The sequence below is a fragment of the Lissotriton helveticus genome, chromosome 8, assembly GCF_964261635.1.
Source record: "Lissotriton helveticus chromosome 8, aLisHel1.1, whole genome shotgun sequence".
Classification (NCBI taxonomy): Eukaryota; Metazoa; Chordata; class Amphibia; order Caudata; family Salamandridae; genus Lissotriton; species Lissotriton helveticus.
In genome coordinates, this window is record NC_136069.1 from 152,803,759 (window position 1) to 152,825,281 (window position 21,523).

General features: G+C 42.1%; 1 protein-coding gene across 8 annotated transcripts in view; it reads right to left on the minus strand.

The window, feature by feature from the left end:
• The window catches only part of LOC144772452 (uncharacterized), a 275,339-nt gene extending 254,174 nt beyond the window's left edge, over positions 1–21,165 (minus strand). For 7 of the 8 annotated variants that reach the window (XM_078656784.1, XM_078656785.1, XM_078656786.1 and 4 more), the window contains exon 1: positions 21,060–21,165. In XM_078656784.1, coding sequence (XP_078512910.1) covers positions 21,060–21,144 — 85 coding nt within the window. In that variant the 5' untranslated portion in view covers positions 21,145–21,165. The remainder of the gene's footprint in view (positions 1–21,059) is intronic. The other variant, XM_078656790.1, reaches the window with a different exon arrangement.
• Between the last annotated feature and the right edge of the window lie 358 nt (positions 21,166–21,523).

Sequence of the window (21,523 nt, forward strand, 5' to 3'; positions counted from 1 at the left end):
GTTGTGGACTTGGCCCAGGGAGCTCGCGTGCAGAGGGTTTTGGTCAGCTAGGCCCGTGAGTCAAAGGCACTCATGGTTCTCGAATACAAAAGGAACAAATGATGGATGGAATGCTGAACAATGCAGACATTCAACCCTAGTCACAAAGATCTGGGTTTAATCGATTGTTCTTTTACTCACGACGCCCACCCAGTTTGGTCCCAGCCTTATGCATATCAGTCTTGACCCTGTTCCCTAGCCCAAACTGCCAAGCCAGGTCCTCCCTGGAGCAGAAACAAACATCCTGGGACGATTTCGGGGCATCACCCCACATCAGCCAGGTTGGTTTGAATCCAGTGGTGCAGTGACCACAGGACCCACGTCTGGGCATACCCTTCCGACTTAGGGCGACAAATGCAAAAGGAACAAATGATGGACGGAATACTGAACAGTGCAAAGATCTGAGTTTAATCCATCATTCCTTTGCTCACCATCCCACCCCAGTGTGGACCCAGCCATATGTAAATCAGTCTTGACCCAGTTTCTTATGGGAATAGTCCGGCCTGATCTGCCAAACCCCTGGAGTCAAGCTAGCCTGGCTGATGAGGGGTGATACTCCGAAACTGGTCCTAGAATGCTTTTTTCCAGTCCAGTGAGGACCTGCCTGGCAGTTCGGGCTGGACTGTTCTCATGGGGAACAGGGTCAAGACTGGCTTGCATATGGCTGGGTCTAAACTGGAATGGCATGGGGAGCAAAAAAGGTATGGATTCAGTCCCAACTCTCTGTACTGGGGTGAGTGGATGACATTGTTCAGCATTCTGTCCATAAATTGTTATTTTTTCATTTGTCTCCCCAGTGGGACAGGTATGCCCAGGTTTGGTCCCGTGCTCTCCATGCCACCAGAGTCAAGCTAGCCTGGCTTATGAGAGGAGATACCCTGAAACCGGTCCTAGGATGCTTGTTTCAAGTCAAGTGACGATCTGGCCTCACTGGCCTCACTGGCTAGTTTAACACATTTGGTTGCTTCTTGGAGGTCACCTCTGTGAGGGGTGCTACACTGGTACCATACTCCTTTACACACCTCTTGTACCCAGTCAAGTCACGGAATGCTGTGACTTGAGTCTGGGATGTTGGAGCTACCCAGTCCACAAATGTCTAGATCTTGGGCTTTAAGGGATGTACTTGGGCTCCACCTACAATGTGTCCCGAGTATAAAACAGATAGCTGCCCTATCTGGCCCTTGCTTGTCTTGATATTGAAACCTGCACTCTGCAGAGTCACAAGGACCTTTCCAAGGTGGATTTCGTGATCCTGCCAAGTGGACCTATAGATAATAATATCATAAACTCCAATCCCGAAATGATTTGTTCACCAACCTTTGAAAGGTGGCAGGGGTATTCTTTAATCCAAAGAGCCTTACAGTAAACCACTAATGGACATCTGGGATCGAGAATGCTGGTTTCTCTTTTGTTCCTGGGGTCGCACCAATCTGCTATGTAAATGTCTAGCCTGCACACCTTTACTCTTAGTGATCTTTTATCTTTGTAAGATAGTTTAACTCTTTATCGGGAGCTTCCCAGGTATTGGTTGTGCCCACAACCTGGTTTGCTAACTGCTCTGTAGAGACCTAGACAAAACTAGGTCTGCTGGGAGCTCACCCTGGAAGTCCCAAGGGTTTCAGGTAATTTTATGAAAAATATAACAAATTTACTCCCCCTATTTTTTCGTTTCATTTACATAGCAGTTTTGGTTCAGCCCATACACTAGACCAGCACCCACATAACAGATAATTATGGCATCTTTTAAAGAAATAGCAGACTTAACAATCAACCAGGCTGAAACCAAGGTATATGGCACAGATGAGGCAGCATCCATCTATTCTCTAATTGAACAAGTACGTACATTCAGTACGTCTAAGGGCACAACGACGCAAATGTTGAAGCAATTGGAATACACCATGCACAGAGAAGTCAACCAACACCTTCATGCGACCACATTAATAGAATACCATAAAGTTAAAAGAATACCTAGGGGGCTACGAATAGCATTAAAACCAATGCTGTTCAAATTTAATAAGGCATTTATGACAAAATGGCACGCCATTTTAAATAAGTGTTCTTTGGACCATATACTTCTGATAATTGAGGAACTGTCCCAGATATTAAATGATCTGAAGGAGGACATTTATAAGCTCCAACATGAATTATCGAGTAACATGCCAGAAGAAAATTGGACAAAGATACTGGAGGATATTAACATAAGACTGGATGCCCATGCGAAAGAAGTACATGACCGCAAGATCAGAAAATTTCGTAGAGATACGATTGATTATAAGTTAGACGAGGTCTACACATGGGCGGAAGCCTATGCACAGAAGAGATTTTTTACCAAAACTCCCAAGAACACTTCTTCAGAAGAAAGCATAGTTCCAGACGAAGACATCTCTCTACAACGGGCACCGGCACCAGTTCCAGTAACACAGGACCCAAGTGAAACACAAGTCTCTGGGACCTCAAGAAGTGGAAAACCGTCTTTTTTGGCAGAAGGCCATTCGTCAATACATCCACCAGATCAAGCCACGGAATCAAGAACAAACGGATCACTAGGGGACAAGGTCATAAAAAAAGTTCCAGAAAGTGGGCGACCACAACGGATCATGAAAAAAGTAAACTAGTAGTCAACATATCAAAAAGGAACTTAACATCTGAGGAAGCAAATGTATTAAATAAGGGTACCTCGTTTGTTCCTACATACGTTTCTAATGGATTAGAAACTGAAATTGCCCTTTTCAAATTCCTACGAAAATTACGACTGAAGTGGTTCTTTTCCACCATCACCACCAATGGAACTATACGACCACCGGATAAATTCAAACCTAAAAGTAAATTCATGTCCCCTATTTCACATAAAATATTGGACAATTTTGAAACTCTCGTGAGAAAGGACCTTGAAACAATTAAATGTCAGACACCTAAGAAACAGAACTTATCAAAGAAAGAAAAGAGAATCCTGAACGATTTAAAACAAGATACGTCTATCACATTCCAACCTGCCGACAAAGGCGGAGCATTAGTAATGATGGATACATCATTCTATGATCTCAAAGTGAACAAACACGTTTTGGATAGTGAAACATATATCAAATTGGATCAAGACCCCACGCATGAATTCAGTAAACACCTTGAGGAAATCATTACTAGGGCTGAAAACGTTGGAATTATCAATGCTAACACTGGTAAATACCTGAGAATGACAACACCACAAGTCCCACACATATACATGCTACCTAAAATTCATAAGAATGTCAACAACCCACCGTTTAGACCCATCGTGGCAGGATGTGGTTCTATCCATGAACCGATAGGACGTTTCATTGACTACTATATGCAACCACTAGTACAATCTTGGCACACTTATTTAAAAGACACTACTGATTGTCTTTTTAAGATTGCAGATGTAAACGATCAAATTGATGAGACAACACTATTGTGCACCATTGACGTGGTAGCACTATACACGTCCATAGCGCATATAGAAGGATTAGAAGCCATGGAATGGAGACTTTTACAATCTGAGCTGGACCAACAATTATGTATTTTCCTTCTCGAACTCTTACATTTTTCATTGTATGACAGTTATTTTACATGGAAATCACAGTTTTCTCTCCAGAGAACAGGCACATCCATGGGCTTTTCGGGGGCCCCAGCGTACGCTAACACCTTACTTTGAGCACCAATTTATCTTAACAGATTCCAAGTGGACAGACAACATGTTGTTATTCTTGAGATTTATAGATGACATCTTGATCATTTGGCGGGGTAGTAAATCAGACTTGGAAGAAAGGATTAAAGAACTAAATGAACGTAACCCTAAGATTCAGTTCACTTCCAACATTCAAGATCACAAAATACAATTTTTGGACATAGAAATTTGTAAAACACACGGAGGGATTTCCACTACTGTTTTCCGCAAACCAACAGACGTTAACAACGCCTTACATTACACGAGTGCACATCCTAGAAATCTGAAGAATCATTTACCCACCTCACAATTCATCAGAATTAAAAGGATATCTTCTGACCCAATAGAATGTGATACTCTAATCAAAGCGCAGGCTGAGAGATATATGGAAAGGGGTTATCCGGTCACCGTATTGGAAGACTCTATGAAAAAGGTGGCAATGCTGGACAGATCACGTCTGTTGCAAAAAAACACAAAAATCCAATAGTGAACGTATAGTGTTCATCATGAAGCACTCTACACAATCACAGAGAATCAAACAAATCCTACGGAAACGCTGGGAAATTACAGCTAATGAACCAGACTTTTCAGACCTATTTAAGAACTTTCCCATTGTTGCACACACTCGAGCGAAAAACATCAGGGAAATACTTAAGAATCCACGGACAACTGACCCAATCAATCCCAGTGGGATGAGAAAATGTCATAATTGTGGACAATGCAATAATGTAATAGTGAGCAAAACTTTTGCGCACCCACCCACTGGCAAAGAAATTAACCTTAAACATAGTGCTGATTGCAATTCCACAGGGGTAATTTATGCCATCCGTTGCCCCTGTGGATTAGTATATGTGGGTAGGACATCAAGAAAAATAAAAACTTGCATAATCGAACACAAGAGCACCATACGCAACAAATCTTCCACATCCAGTTTAGCGACACATTGGACAAAGGAAACACATACCATACCGCAACTAAGATTCACAGTGTTAGAACGGGTAGAAAAACATACAGGCAAAGACCATAACAACGCATTGTCACGCAGGGAGACATTCTGGATCAAAAAACTCGGCACCCTTATTCCGGGTGGGCTCAACGACCAGTATGAAATGTTATGTTTTCTATAGAAACCCAATCAACCTTGGGAAATGTGGATAATGTAGAATTTTTCTATGAGCTGAATTTTTCTATGAACTGAAATTTTATCATGTCAGTATATGTTGAATGTTTATTTTCATATGTTCACAATGGTATGCTTGTGACAATCACATGACCAAGGATGTTCTCCTACTTGCAATTCTTCTATAGGTGAGTTTACATGATGAACTAACGGTGAAAAATATCGGTCTTTTCATTGGTAAACAGATATTTATGCATATGAAAAACATTGCTTTAATACATGTTTAATGTTTACTTGAACCCATTGTACAGGATTAACACTATCTCTGTTTCTTTTTTAATTTCTCTTGCAAATACCCTCTGGCTCACACTATTTTTTACATTTTACTTTCATCCTTACACTAATTTTCAATACCGGTTAAAAAGGTAAACATCCTGATAGATTAATAGAGTGTAAATAGATAATGTCGCTGAAACAGGGTTATTCAGTAACATAGGAATATGGATATCTCGACTGGCTATATAGCAGTGTGGTTAGTTATGAATAAAGTTTTGGATATTCAACTCCCGTTTCCGCATAAAGAGCGTAGTCGCCATGAACCAGATGTTGTGACCGGAAGTAATTGGAAGGCTAGAGTTCAACGTACGCCGAGCATGTAAGGTAGGCGATTATGGAACAGCGGCGTAACATTACACTTTAACGATATGTTATCTTGGAGAACTGAGATTTCTCCATTGTTTTTTTTAGAGTTCGGGACCTTTTGAAAATTTGAGAGCAGGCACGGGGAAGGTGACCTTGATAAGCGGGGAGAGCGAAAACGCATTAGGTAAGCGCAAGTCGATGTCGGTTTAGCATCTCTACTAAGTTAATTACCATGTTAAGTCATAAACTCAGGGTTTTGTCGTCATTTTCAGATGGGGGTACCATCGTTGCCAATACACGGTTGAGCTCAATAGTTCTACGGACAGGGTAAGTCACAGCGGGTAACTTCATGAATATACCCAGCGACACTCTTGTGGAATGGGTCTCCACGGACTCGGTTTTCACCGCTCATTGACTAACAAACATGATGTTTTTATTTACGAACACGACAAGAGCACACAGTATATAGGACCGGCCTGATACTTAGACTACTCTTGTCCTGGGTGATCTCACTAATATTTTTAGGTGGTGCACTCGTGTTTTACCTTCTTTTACCACAGTAACAGCTCTTCATTTCCTATATACATTTTTGTAGCAACTTTCTTTCTTCAATCCTCATATTCTCTGAGAGTAGTGTTAAACCTATGTAGATACTATGTACACATATTTCGAAATAATGCTAAGCAATTTGCTTTGTAGTGCCCAAAACGGAACTGACGTGAAAACTACCAGAGAAACCAAGATCACAAAATTGAAATCATTGTACTTTGTATTCCCCAGAAGAAGGGTTCTATCAGACCCGAAATGCATAGGGATATCTTATTTTGTTTTTCTTTTCACACTAGCACAATGAACCGTGGTTAAACATGATGCTAATGTTTATGTACCATTTGACAAGTGCATTATCTTATAATGTTCACTAAATTTGTAATGATCACATCAGAACTATTGATTTGATGCAATACTAAATATGTTTGATCAAACCATTTGTTTATCTCATTTAATCTAACGAAAAAAAGGGGGATTAAATTTGTTATATTGTTGATAAAATTACCCGAAACCCTTGGGACTTACAGGGTGAGCTCCCAGCAGACCTAGTTTTGTCTAGGTCTCTACAGAGCAGTCGCACCAATCTGCCAATGCCATGATATTAAATCAAAAGTACTGAGAAGTTTGGCTGCCTTCAACTTGTCAATTCATTCATCAGCTTGTGGGATAGGGTGTGCATCTTTCTTGGTGACATCATTGAGACCTCTGTTGTCCACACAAAATCTCAGTTCTATTTTACCACCCTTGAAATGTGGCTGGGGGACTAAGTCACTGGACTATTCCAGGGACTTTGAGGGGGTTCAATCACCCTTAACCCCAGCCTCTTGCTGACTTCAACTCTGAGCTCTCCTAAACTTGGTCAGACTGTCTGTATATTTTGTTTTTGACAGATGTGCTGTCTCCAATGTTCACATCATGGATTCACCAGGTAGTATGATCAAAGATTAGTGAAACGAACCCAGCATATTGCCTCAGAAGGTGTCTGTAGTCACCGTACTGCTTGGCAGAGAGGGTGTCTGAGAAGAAAACTCCTTTAACTGAGCCTTTTAGGACTGTGGGAGAGGAGGTCAGAGAGTGGTTCACTCTCTTCTTCCTGATCTTCAGCAGTGGCCACCAGCATGGCCACATCAGTGCTGTCATATAAAGGTTTCAGGTGGTTTACATGGATGACCCTGCAAGGGCTCCTGCAAGTGCCTAGGTTAACCTGGTAGTTGACCTCACCTTTCTTCTCAAGGATAGTTTAGGGACTGTTTGATTTGTTCTGGAGAGCCCTAGGTGCCACAATCTCCAAAGCCCATGCCTTCTGCCCTGGTTGTAACTCCACCAGTATAGCCTTTAGGTCATACCAGAGCTTCTCGACCTCCAGGCTGGCCTCTTGGTTTTTGGTTTCTTTATCCATGTACTCAGCCATCCTTATGTGCAGGCCAAGCACATAGTCCACAGTATCTAGCGTGGGCTCTTTGAGAGGTCTCTCCCAGCCTTCCTTCACTAGGCATAGTGGTCCCCTCACAGAATGACCAAACAGAAGTACAAAGGGACTAAATCCCACTCCCTTCTGCGGAACGTCTCTGTAAAGGACTTCCCACCTACTTCTTTTTTTGATGGAGTCATGATCAAACCTTTCATAGTCTTGTTGCATTTCTCAACATAGGCTTATGGGTGCAATATGGTGGTAGACTTGAATGTCACCCCACACTCAGCCCACATGCTTTCCGGTAGCCAGACATGAACTAACTACCGCTGCCTGACAACACCTCCTTAGGAACGCCCACTCTAGTAAAGACTGATGGGGTCCCTTGCAACTGCAGAAGAAGTGACAGTCCTAAGTGGAATTGCTTCAGGATACCAGTTGGCTTGAGCCACTACTTCCAGTATGAATCTGTTTCCTGATGCTGTTGGAAGGTCAAGGGGGCTAACTATGCCAACCCCTACAGTTTCAAAGGGAACCCCAACCACTTGAAGTGGAATTAAGGTGGCCTTTGGGTGGTTACTTATCTTGCCACTGGCTTGTCAGGTATCACATGAGTTGCAAAACTCTTTCACCTTCTGGGACATGTTTGGCTAGTAGAGGTGGGTGACTAGCCTAGTCCAAGTCTTAGCCTGGCCAAGATGCCCAGCTAGGGGGATTCTATGAGCTAATGAGAGTAAGAACATTCTGTATTGCTGAGCCACTACCATTTTCCTAGTGGCACGATGCTTGGGATCTCTGGTCTCAGTATAGAGGAAACCCTCCACCCAACAGGCCCTGAGTGAGCTGACCAAATTTGTAATCTATTTAACCATTCTAATAATTCCAAATCACAAGTGGTAAATAGTATGGGTGACAACAATATAAACCTTTACCCTAGTCTCGTCATTCCAAATTGACAGTCTCACCCAGACCACCAAATCTGGATCCCCAGATGATCCCTGCTCCCCTTCAGTGCTTAAGTCTATCCCAAAACCAATAGCAATGTTATTGGAAAGCATCTTCAATTCCATGTTTAACAGAGGAATCGTTCCCACTCCTTGGAATAGGGCTTTCATTCTTCTACTTTTAAAAAAAAGTCAGTTTTGCCCCAGGAGATGCCTCCAACTGCAAACCTATTTCTAGACTCTCTTTTCTAGCTAAAATAACAGTTAAAATTTGCAATATTGAATTGAACTAATTAATTAAAGAGAATAATCTGTTGGATCCTACAGAATTTGGGTTCAGATTGCAACATAGTACCAAGACTGCTCTAATTAAGGCCTCTGATGAACTCAGGATCATTTTTGAGGAAGGAGGAATGGCTGCTTTGATCCTGTTGAATCTGTCGGCAGCTTTCAATACTGTGGACCACTCAACCCTGATTTCTCGCCTGGAAGCCGTAGGCATAAAAAGTATGGCTTTGTCGTTTCTTACATTTTACTTAAATAACAGGGACAACACGGTTGAATTAGATACTTTCAGCTCTAAAACATTCTCCTTTGTTTGTGGAGTGCCGCAGGGAGGGAGCTTCACTCAGCCCCACACTTTTTAATTTATATGTAACAGAATTTGCCCCTCTGATTCAATCTTTTGTTTTTTCTCTCACTTCATACGTGGATTATAAGTGGATTGATTTATCCACCGCAAATTATACCAATTACAAGAGCCTCCAAATTCACAACTGTATGAGAGAAATTAGTACATGGATGCTCCCACTGCCAGCTGGCCATCAGACATCGGCCGGCTTCCCTTGCCTACTGCCAAAGCCAAGAATCTTGGGGCGATTCTAGATGACAATCTGAATCTTAGCAAGCAAGTTAATGCAGTCTTATTGTCCTCTTATGATACTCTCAGAATCTAAAGAAAACCCTAAATTTTGTCCCCATTAACTCTAGGAAGAGAGTGATATCTATGTCAATCCTTTCCAAATTGGATTACTGTAATGGCTTATATATCAGTCTTCAGACACAATGGGGTCGATTCTGATTCGGGAAAAACCGCTCCAAATAGCCGTTCGGAGCGTTTTTTCCGTACGAATCGTACCCTGCAGTGTCCCGTGTACGTACGTCAAAGTCCGATTCGTACCAGGAGCCGGACTCCGTACGAATCGTACAGAGAACGTACGACTCGAATCCCCGTACGAGTCTCCGTCGGAACCCGCTGTACGCGACATCTGTACGGCTCGCGGCTGGTTTATACGACCCAGAAAGTATGATGCGTGTCGGGTACGCACCGTACAACCCTTTTTTTGCGGGAGCTGAAAACAGCCGTAAAAGCAGAGTTCGCGCCGAAACAGGTACGGAACGCCCCCCCCCCGGGTACATAGTGCACCCCCCATGATCGCAGGGGTACGCCCCGTTCACCCAGCGTACATGGGGTACGGTGCGTACCCCTGCAATCATGGGGGGTACGCACCGTACCCCATGTACGCTGGGTGTACGGGCCACTACGCTACTTCTTGGCTTTCCTAAACATCACTCAATCTCCCAAGCCATCAAAGAATTAAACTGGCTGACTGTTAATAACCGGATAAAATTTAAAGAACTATGCCTTACATTTAAGGCATTGGATGATTCAGGACCAGCGTTCCTGAGATAAGCCATTTCGTGGTACATCCCCAACTGAAATCCCAGATCAATGACAACCTACAAAGCTAGCACCTACAGATATAAAAACACAAATGGGGCGGGATCAGCTTCCTTGCCGGAGCAACCAAAGAGCGGAATCTCTTGCCAATACAGATTAGAACGGCCTCCTCTCTACTGATATTTGGAAAGCTCCTTAAAACTCTGCTTTTTAATCTGTAATCGACACCTTCCTCACATACGCTCCGTGTTATGCTAGCACCAAGACACCATCGGGCATACACTGCACTCTATACATGTTTTAACATAGCATAACTTTCAACAGAAATTGCAGATGACACAACCACCTTCTTTTGGTCAGTAACCCCTCCGCAATCTAAGGACACCCTAGCCATGGGCTAAACCTTATCATGGATATCTGCATTTGTAACTGGATAAGTTTGTCCAACCAAATACTGCTCTGGGGATATCAGTGTTTCAATCACCATGATGGCACTTGCACCTGTATCCCTCAGTGCTTCTACTCTAACCCCATTGATGTGTGGCTGGTGTCTGTATTTGCACAGACTACTGGGCCAGACAGCTAGGGGAGCTACATACACCCCACCCTCTAAGATTAAGGTAGCTTCAGTAGGCTCTCTAACCTTGTGAGGGCACACCAAGGATTCCATCAGTTGACTTGCCACCCCAGTGGTATCTGGAGGTGAACTAGTGGAAAATTGTTTTGGGAAAGAAAGAGTCTCCCGTTCGGTGTCCATTGGTCAATTGAAACATCCAGCCTTTTTGGGATCCCAGTCCTTACCCTTGTTCCCTTGGATTGTAAAGTGTCTCTGAACCCACCCTCCTGAAACGTTTTTTGGGGGCCTTTAGAACTGTTTATATTTTTCTTTGGACTGTCCCACATTTTTTTCTTTTAGGGGTGATTGGCAACCCCTTTCTTTTAGTCACCCTGTCCGTGAGACTTTTTGGACACTCTAGCCTAGACCCAATAGCCTTCTTCCCCAACGCCTGGGGAGAGATCAAACCTAGCTCCACCAGGTATTGATGTAATTTTTCAGAAGTACTGTTACTTAACAGATGCTCTTTATAAGCAAAGTATGAAGCCCATCATAGTCTTGCACCGTACTCCCTTTTAACCAACCACCTAGTGTTTTGACTGAAAAGTCAACAAAATCAACTCAGGACTGACTTAAGGTTTTGTGAGTCTCCTACAACTTAATCCTGTATGCTTCACTCAGTCCAAAGCCCTGAATCAGGGTATCCTTCAGGAGGTCATAGGACTCAGTATCTTCCTCATTGTCAGGATGCTATCCCTGCAATTGCCTGAGAAGCCCTCTCTTGGTAGAGAGCCCCAATACTTATTGTTTAGCTTTCTCATTTTTCAAACCCTCTCAAAGGCTGTAAACCATTTTGTGATATCATCACTCTCGACATGTTTCGTGACAATCTTGTTGAGGATTTTGACATCAAATGTTTCCTCCATATTTCTATTTACCTTGTTACTGCCACCATTCGTGGGTGCTAGACCCATCTGAGCCCTTTCTTTCTCTATAGACAGGCTTCTGGTCTTCAACACTACTCTTCTGGCTAGTCTCTGCACATCCTGGTCTGGATCCTCTAATGCTTCTCGGGCCTCGTTTAGTCTGGCCTGCCTCCAGGTATAGTTTTAGGTAAGAGGTTTCTACTAATATACTCCTCCTCTGGGGTGTCTTCCACATGAGTACTGTAGCAGTCTCATCTTCACTGACATGGTCATCATCACTGTTTTCACTTTGTTCTTCTCTTACTGCCTGGGCTCTATCAAACTCAGAAAGCAACCCCTGAAGTTGTGCTTTTGTTGGTCTACATCCAGTTGTAAGTTTACAAGCCTTGCAGAGGAAAGGTCTTTTGGATGTTTCAGACAAAGTTGCAGGTAAGGTGTCAGGTTGAGTTCCTCAACTCTATCCACTGAGGTTGACATGTTTACTGTAATTAGGACTTTTTTGGAAAATGTAGAAATATTCTAACACTGACTTTTAAGGCCTAACTACTAGTATACCATTTTAAAACTCTAATACAATGGACTGGGGGATTTAACATAATGCCCTAACAGTTCAGATTAGAATGATTTGGAAAAATAAAAAATGTAATACATTTCAAAAATGTTTTTTAATAAAGTTAATTGTGGGTTTCGTTGGGAAATCACCTATCAACCAAGTGATATCAAAGTCTTGTATCCCACAGCTGATCCACCAATGTAGGAAGCATGCTTTTTATGTAGTGTACAAAAATAGAGGTACACTATGTAGAAAGTCAACACAACCCTTATTGGTTTACAGGTCTCCAGAAGAAACTCAAGACCCATTCAGAAAAATTACAGGTATTTTATATATATTTTAACACCAAGAACTCCATAATTGGTCATGTACTGTTCAAAATATCAGTTTTTACAGGTAAGCAAAAATATCACACAAATTAATGTTTTACACACTAATGCTTTTCTAATGGAGAAAGAAACATATATTTGTTTACACGTACTTGCAATCATATTTCGGGGGTTCCCTTAAGGGCTTAATGTGCTAAGGGGGTAAGGTCCAAAGAACCATTAGCAATTCGGGTTTCCCTGCTATTGAGTGTATGGGTGCAGAGATGCTGAACGGGTTGGTAGCCGTGTGCTAAACCATAGGCAAAGGAGATGGCACACCTAGAAACAGGCCACAGAGGGGGACTTAAGGACAAATCCGGGAGCTCTAATGGGGAACTCAGTTCATGAGAGTTTTGGGAGAAGGGACGCACAGTCATTTGTCATGGACATGGGCCAGGGAGCTTGGGTGCAGAGGGTTTTGGTCAGTGGGATCCCTGCGTCACAGGCACTCACTGTTTTTGGTCAGCCCTGCAAAGGGAGGACAAAAACAGGGCAGCTGGGGCACAATCTGTGCTGGCCTCTGTGAAGTTGACAATCCTAGTCGGCTAGTCAGTCTTTGCAACGTTGGAGACTGGATTGGACTTTAAACAAGCTTTGGTTGCTGCAAGGGGTCCGGTACCCTGGGTATTGGAGCAGGGCAGCTCCTCTGGGTCCTGGCATCTTCACACTCGGTGGAAAGATGGATCTTCACACTGAACTGGATGTTGCAATCGGTGCCTGCAAGTTCCAGGCAATCTGTTCCACCACTTCAAAAGGATATGCTTATGGTGTGGCAAAGTACAAGTAGACCTCCAATGCTTTTAAAGGATTCACCAGAACAAGTCAGGTTGTCGCAACTATCAGGACAGAAGCAGGCAGGCAGAGTTTGGTTTCAAAGTCCACCGGTAGTCCGCAGTTCTCGCTTTTTCTGCTCTCATTTGTCCTTCTTCTTCTTTTTCAGGTGATTCTGAAATCCTGGTATTAGGAGGCCAAATAAATACTAAATTTAAAGGCATTAGGTGGAGTTAAGATTAGTAGCCAATGATCTACTTACCCTTGGGGTCACTACACCCCCTATATTACCACTTCCTGGGTTTAAAAGGCATAACCCTGTCCCAGAGTCTCTAATTCTACCCAAACCAAGATGGTGGAATCCTTCTGTCATGGAGAACACCAGACAGTCTACCTTAGAGGTGTGACTGGGCTAGTTGTGCACCAAACCTCCTTGCAGAGCTAATTTCCAGCCTGTCCTGGTGTCAAATGGGCCTCAGGGCAGGGGGTGGCTTCTCCCAGGTGTTAAGGAAACCAGGGTTGCATATCAAAGTCAGCAGGGGCTTTGAAGCTCCTGGCAGTGATATGCTAAATCACTAGCCATCTTGCTATGGAGGTCTGCACACCTCCTACCAGAGCAGGCATTGTTTCTGACCTCTGAGAGTGTGGGCTCTCACCTCCAGGGGGTCAGAAGCCTTTCTATGGTGGCAGGCTGGACGATACCAGTCAGCCAGTTATACTAAGAGGCTGGTAGGTTTTCAGGGAACACCTCTAAGGGGCCCTCTGGGTACATGTTTTAATGAATCGACTCCTAAAGGAGTATGGATTCATTAAGACAAGGTGTTTGATACCAAACACCACAGGTTTCGGAAATATCATCATCTAGCTGGGGAACTCATAATGACCAGTGCCCAGTACATATACATAGGATGGCTTCCCTGTTCACTTCTTCTATCTACTAATAGAACTAGATGGCACCTGGGTGTATCTGCTCGTACAGATATGTCCTTACACGTAATATAATGCACCCTGCCTTAGAGTTATAAGGCCTTCTATAGGGTTGACTTGCATATATTACAAGCAGTGTCTGTAGGCATAGCACACAAGGTGTGTGCCATGTTGTGTTCTCTCACTTGTTTGTACCATTTCACAAAGCCTCCAATGGCAGTCTGCGTGAGTTTGGTAATGGTTCTGTAAGAGTGGCACAATACATGCTGTAACCCTTAGGGACCCTCTTCAGTACCCATGCCCTAGGTACCAGGGCTGCCATTTACTGGGGACTTGCAGAGGTGCTAAAGGTCTTGCCACTTGGGGAACAATTGCCCAGTTACCTTGTTGTAGGGAAAGAGTTCTGGAACTGTGGACCTGGTTAGAAGGAATCCAGTACACTTTAGTCAAAATTGCATCAAATACCAAGCAAAAATTAGGAGTGACTATGTCAGAAAGTGGCACTTTCCTACATAGATCATGAATATTAAGCTACCCATTACTCACTGAATGCCCTCCTTTTCCTCTGTTTCAACAATGTATAATGCAAACTGAGATTTCCCCATCAGCGATGCTGTTAATGATAACATTGGATGCTCTTATGTCAGTTGTCTTTCAGAATGCCCAAAAAAAAACAACAGCCAGCAAAATTATAGCTATATTTTTGTAAGATTATGTTCAACATTCGATAATCTGGTCATACACTTTTTCTAGTGAGTCAAGTTTAAAACCATTTTCCTTTAGAGTTTGAAACTGGATAGATGTACCTGACCTTATTTCCCCAAAAACAACTAAAGTTACCCAAATTCCTGATTTTAAGGTGAAAACCCATATGCAGAAAAATTTGCGAGAATTACAGAAAGAACGCGTGTCAGTTTTCTTTTATAAAGAATGTGGTTGGTAAACAAGGGACGGGCTTGCTCACATCTTCCAATGACAATGTGTCACAAAGGGTGCCTCCCTTGTGTACTTGCACTGCACACCTGTTTTTCCGTGGTTCAGCACAATCTGCTAATTAAACACGTCTTTATTATGGGGTATTTCATTTATTGCTCTGCCTAGAATGACATTTGTCTGGGTGGTTCCTGCTGTTGTACATGGAGAAAGACATTAGTAACAACTAAATTAGAGGTACAAGGGGAGAAAGGTCCATATTAGTATTTAAAACAGAACTTTGGCAAAAGCTCTTTAGGAATGCAATAAAATTTAAATGAAAACTAAACTCACTCAAACAACCTCATCTGTACCATACAGTAGCAGAGCCATTTTACTTACCTCAAAATAATGAAAAACTGAGTGAGTTTGGTGAATCGAACTCTGCTTCAACTGAAGGGATTATGAGTAAATTTAGTACAACATGGTGCAGCAAAGAATCTTTAACCCAGATTTTACAAGCAATTATGTTGTCCTTGCATCGCGCAAGATGACACAAGGATAATGCAAAGGCTCAGTAAGATCTGCAAAGCTATGCGAGGAGGGATTTTTGCCACCTGGTATGACTGTGAAGAAATGTAATGCAACTCTTGCACTGTGGCTTGCACTGTGTTGTGTTACATTTCATAGGGGTAGACATTCCAAGGGGATAAATGGGTGTTCCTGTGTATCCACCCATGGAACTTGATGTCGTCCCAGATTTACTAAAGGTAGTAAGCCTAGGATTACACCAAAAACATGTGCCTACCATAGAGATGATTACCTAAGAGAAATATCTTTGTTTCTCCTTATTACTTTCTCTTTCTTTGCATGATCCATTCTGCGTCATGCATAGACAGAGGTAATTGTCTCTAGTATTGTTTTTGTGCCGAAAAGTATCCATTCCTGTGGAAAAACAAACTAGCCTGTTATGCAGAAAGGATTGCACCATGGTGCAAGGGTGCCTGCACTGGCAGTACACAGCATCCAGAGCACCAGCACTAGGAGGGAACAGAAGTGTGCAATATCTGCTCTCTATGTTTCCAGGAATGCACTGCAGAAACTTTACTTCCTTCCCGGTGTTGCATGAAAGGATAGCACATATGTCCCTTGCTGCTCTGCATCGTGTGAGAGGGAGAGAGCAGAGATTTGTAGAATTTCCGCTGTTTGTACACTGTGTATTGTCTAGCGCCATTGCAGGCACCCTTATACCATAGTCAAAGGGATACCTTCCTGCACAGAAACCAAGGAGGCATTTTCTTCATTCTATGCATGGAAGTGTAGAAAGAAGAACAAATACGGAGAACACAATGATTATTTTCCTTGTTATGTCAGCATTTGGGAGGTGAACAGATTTGTAACAATCCTGGGTTTACAAACTTTTGTAACTCTGGAATTGCATCAAATCCATACAACACCTATGGAAAATCACTCAGCTCAAAATGTAGTACAAAGCAGAGCAAGCAGTTACGTTGTGTTACATTTCTTTACATAACAACGCAAGGTGGGGCAAATTGCCCCTTGCCTGGTTTTGTAAATCTAAGTTAAGAAATTGCACTGCTTTGTGTCTCCTTCATGAAGCAAGGACAACACAACTACTTAATAAATGTGGCCCAAGATTCCCAACATCTTCACCTCATAAAGCTGAGCTTTTTTACTTGTCTTAATTTTAAAGTAAAAGTTTGAAACGTCATCCACTCCCAGCAAGGAAAACAGTAACTTTCTGATTGTTGTGTCACTGTCATCTTTCTCTGTCAGAAAGCCCAAGTGGCGCTAACAGGCTTATTCTCTTCGGCATCTATTACTATCTTAATGTGGTGTAGCCCGATTTTATTATCATTATCAGTTTTATTAATCAAACAATAAACTTGTCGTTATTATATGTACAATCTATTCTTATACATATAGAAATGCATGCAAATTTACTTCTGGTATACAGGATGGTGTTGCTCCACAGTACAAAATATTTTACACATTAAGAATTGTGAAATTGTCAAATTAGCATTAACACCTAATTTACGCATACAGCTTTTCCGCCTGGTAAAAAATCTGAATGCATATATTTGACACATCTGAGAGCCTGATTTTGGCTTTGGCAGAAAGTCTCCATCCATAAGGGTGTCAGAGGACATTACCGCTGCCACTACTTTCTCTTAGCTACAAATTACACCCACATTTTGATGACCACCAGACCAGCAGTCATCTCTGTACCTTGAAAGGAACCGCCACCATTATGGTTCCCTTCAAGGTACTACAAGTTTTTATGGTTGATTGCCATCAGTTTTGATGGATATTTACGCCATTCACCCTCCTTCCCTCAAACTCTTGGTCCTCCCGCCTCTACAAGAGGCAGGCAGACCAAACGTTTGGTGGAAAGGATCCTTTGTTGCATTTGTGATGGAGTACCCAATCTGCCAAACTCTAGATCAGGCCCTGAATACTCAATGAAATGCACAAATGTCAAAGGTTTTCTTGGTAATCCACTGAGAGTGAGACGTTTGCTCCATATGTAGAATCAATTCGACGGGAGCAGATTCCTATCAAAGCTATGGATCTGTGACACAGGCCTACATTAATTGTCTCCTTTCCTTATCCAATACATCACTAAGTTGGAACCCATCGTTGGGATCCAAACTTGCTGTTGATATCCACTCATCCATCTGCATCTGACACAAATAAATAGCAGCAAATAAACAGCGTCATGTGAATGCTATACAAACACAAGTCATCCTCATCAATGAACTTGTTATTAACAATCTCAAAACATTGATATTTACATATAAATGTATTTTATAAGAATGCTTTGGGACTTGGCCCAAAGGTGAAAATGGCTTCTATCTTGGGCAGAAAATTGTGTAGGGTTTTTAGAATAGTTGAAGTGAACATTACCTGAATTGCCTGCTTGGTACTTATTTGTATCAAGTTCACATTCAGGCATATTTGATATATTGTGATTGTGTTTTAATTTGCTCTATTTCGTTTTGCAATACTCCTCTTTTTGTCTAACATCAGAAATGCTCATATTTTGTCTATGTTGAGAAATATGTACAATTAATTTATGCTCCATTCCACATTCAAATCTGCTGAATTAGTCCAGTGATGACCCATGTCCACCAACCAACCTGAGGCCCATTCTCCATTGCCGGCTTTATTGTACAGTGCAGTTACATCAGTAATTGGCAAATATATCTTAATATTATGTTATGGATAATATTTTCTCATGCTCCAGAGAGTTATGTGACCTTTCAACCACTAAAGTTTTTATCCACTTCATTTAGCACATGTACAGTGATCCTTGTCAAAATGATCTAAATATGAATATATACAAAGACAATTAACCCTATGATGCAGTGGACAATCTTTCAGGTCAGCCTCATGACCTTTGTAGTGCGGTGAGTATGAATAGTATGTCCACTGTACTGTTTAAGAAAATCCTTCAGGTGAGTGCACCAGAAAGATTTTCTCTTAAAAAAATAATACTGGAATGCAAGAGAAGAACTGCCCTTATAGCTCAATGTCGTTTTGCACTGATGTCATAGCGAATAAACGTGATTGAAATTACAAGTCACCAAATGGTTTTACTTTTATCAGTGTTCGGGTGTAAATCTCTGTTCCCAAGCAGTGATCTAAAAAGGAGGCTATGTCCCTATTCAGTGGAACCTATCACTAGGAGATCCCTGCTTGAGAATTGCCTGAGTGATCCTCAAGCAGGGATACATGCACTAGAGAGCAAGTAGTGTGGGAGGACTCCAGGCAGTACTACTCCAAAAAAGTAGCAATCTTTCTGACTCCTTGCAGGGGCGATTGTTTGGATTTCCCATGCAAGTAGAATGACAGAAAGGCAGGATGGCAGAAACTCCACTAGAAATCAGGGATTAAAAAACAAAAACAGGGCTGAGAGAGCAGCTCACCCTGACATTGGGCATGCCTCTGTCCCAAAACATCTCCAACAAACTTTCTGGCCATCTGATTGCAGATTGGTGCCATTTACCCTAATCGTCACCTAACTGGGCCAAAAAGCCCACCTCATACCAAGGAAAACATTTCCAAAATGTAACAAGTGGCAGTGGGGGCCGTCCAGGGATCAGGTAATGCCCTCTTCCCATAATAGTTCTCTATGTTCTTCAAGGGACATGTACTCCCAAACTGCCACCCTGAGCATCAGAAATCCGACTGAATATCAGGTATCCACCTCGACCTCTAAGCCTTAACAGTCTTTTTTGCCCAACTGGGACCCCTGAACATCCCTATCCCCATGAAAACCAAAAGGAAATTTGTATTCTTTTAACATAGGGGATGAATCTCAATTTCCTCTCAATTTCCATGCTGAATGGCCACTCGATTCAGGCTCTAGGTCAGACAGCAACCAGGGAACCCTACACACCCTGGGCATTTCTTATACCTAGAGACCCAGACAACCCTGGATGATGTGACTTGCATGGATCTCATTGTGCCCATGTGAAGTCAATATATTCTTTGCATGGTCCCGGGTGTAGTATGTTCATGTCACTGGTAGCTGGCCCTGCCTCACTATTGGGGTACTGTTTTTATCGGGAGAAGTGTACAAAGGCTCGATTTTAGATTATTTGTGGATCTCAGCCGGATGTGGTTGAGCACAAGCCCAAATACTACAGCTGCCCACATTATCAATAAGAGTCACCATTTATGGTGAACATTACATTTCTCCATGTTACATTTTGGGGCCTATCAGGTCACAGGGGACATTCTTAGCCATACAATTCTGGTACCATTTTCATCAGGGGAAGTCTGGGAATAAGAAAGAGTAGAACATGTTTTAGCAGCAATTTACTTTCTCTCCATTCTTGCTTTCTAAATGTTAGCAAGAATGCAAGAAAGAACACATTTTGTGTAATGCCAACTGAGCCAAATGGTAATATGGGCAACTCCAAATTCAGAGTTGTACATATAACCACTATTCCTAAACTCGGTATCAAGGGCACATTGAATAAAAGCATAGGTTCTCTTCATCCCCCTTTTCATTCATTAGATTTTAGCATCTGAATTTCTAAATTGTCAGTACAAAATGAACTATCGTTATAAGCTGCAGCTCAGTTCTTTTGGGAAACGGCCACTACAACGAAGCAGTTTTCACGAAATCCTTAACCACGCATGCAGTACAACGCATGCGTGGTTACCACGAAAGCCTTTACCACGCATACCTTTACTACGAGGTTTGTAGTAAAGGCATATGTGGTAAAGGTAAAAAGTAAAAAAAGGGGAGCTTGGGGGGTCTCCCCCCCCAAAAAAAACTCACCTGAAGTAACGTCGGGATATGCAGAAAATCAGCATTGTTTAAGAGAAATCGGAAAATAAACTTCCGCTTTCTCTTAACGACGTATGACGTCACCACGCAAGTATTCGAGGTAAAGGTTATGCGTGGAAAACGAATTCCGTTGTAACGCATGCGTGGTAAAGGCATGCGTTGCAACGGAATTCGTTGTAACGTCATACATTCGTTCTTTTAGGACAACAAAAAACACTATATATCCCTGCAAACAAAATGCTTAGAGGGATGAAACACTATGTTACTTTTGTATATTGACCATGAGGGCAAAATAATTTACAGATGAAAACATTGTCACCCATTCTTATTTTTACTATTTATATTGAGTATTATACTACCGGAGTGTGGAATGGCAAAATATTTTAGGCATGCAAAGATGTTCATGAGTGCACCTGGGAATTTGTTAATAACCGCAAACTCTATTGAGATCACATAAAGAAAGCTACAAGTACATTTGTGACTTGGCCCCATGATTTTTTAATATATTCACACTGGGTTATCACATGTAGGTGTAAATAGACAATATGGAGTATTACTGTTTCATAACACCACATCAGTTAGGCCGGGACCCATAGATTGTATCAATTTCTAACATATACCTAAATATATTAATTTCATGTATGAGTATACATACCAGTATCTTTATCAGTCACTGTCTCAGCACAGATAAGCCCTGCCGTAAGGGCCAGTACCAGTCCGCAGACAAGCTTCGGTGCCATTGCTGACGAATGAGGGCAGGAGTCTGGAAGTGTCATAAGCAGCTCACAACAAGATGGCAAATTTATACACTCCACGCTGCACTTCTGCCAAAAATATTCATGTGATATTTACTTTGGGATGGTGTTCGCTCTAGTCATGCTAGATATTTGTGTTGTATATTTTACTCTTAACCCAACTAACCGCAGGTAATGAGCATTTATAATTTTTATTTCCAGCAATTTTTTGCATTTTCCTCGAAACAAATATATGTTCAAAAGAGAATACTAACATTTGCTTCATAATATCAGGTTCCAGAATAAGCTTGACACTTCTTGGAACACCACAATAGGGACCCCTCCGAATTGACATATTGTAATGTAATGAAACGTAATGTAATAT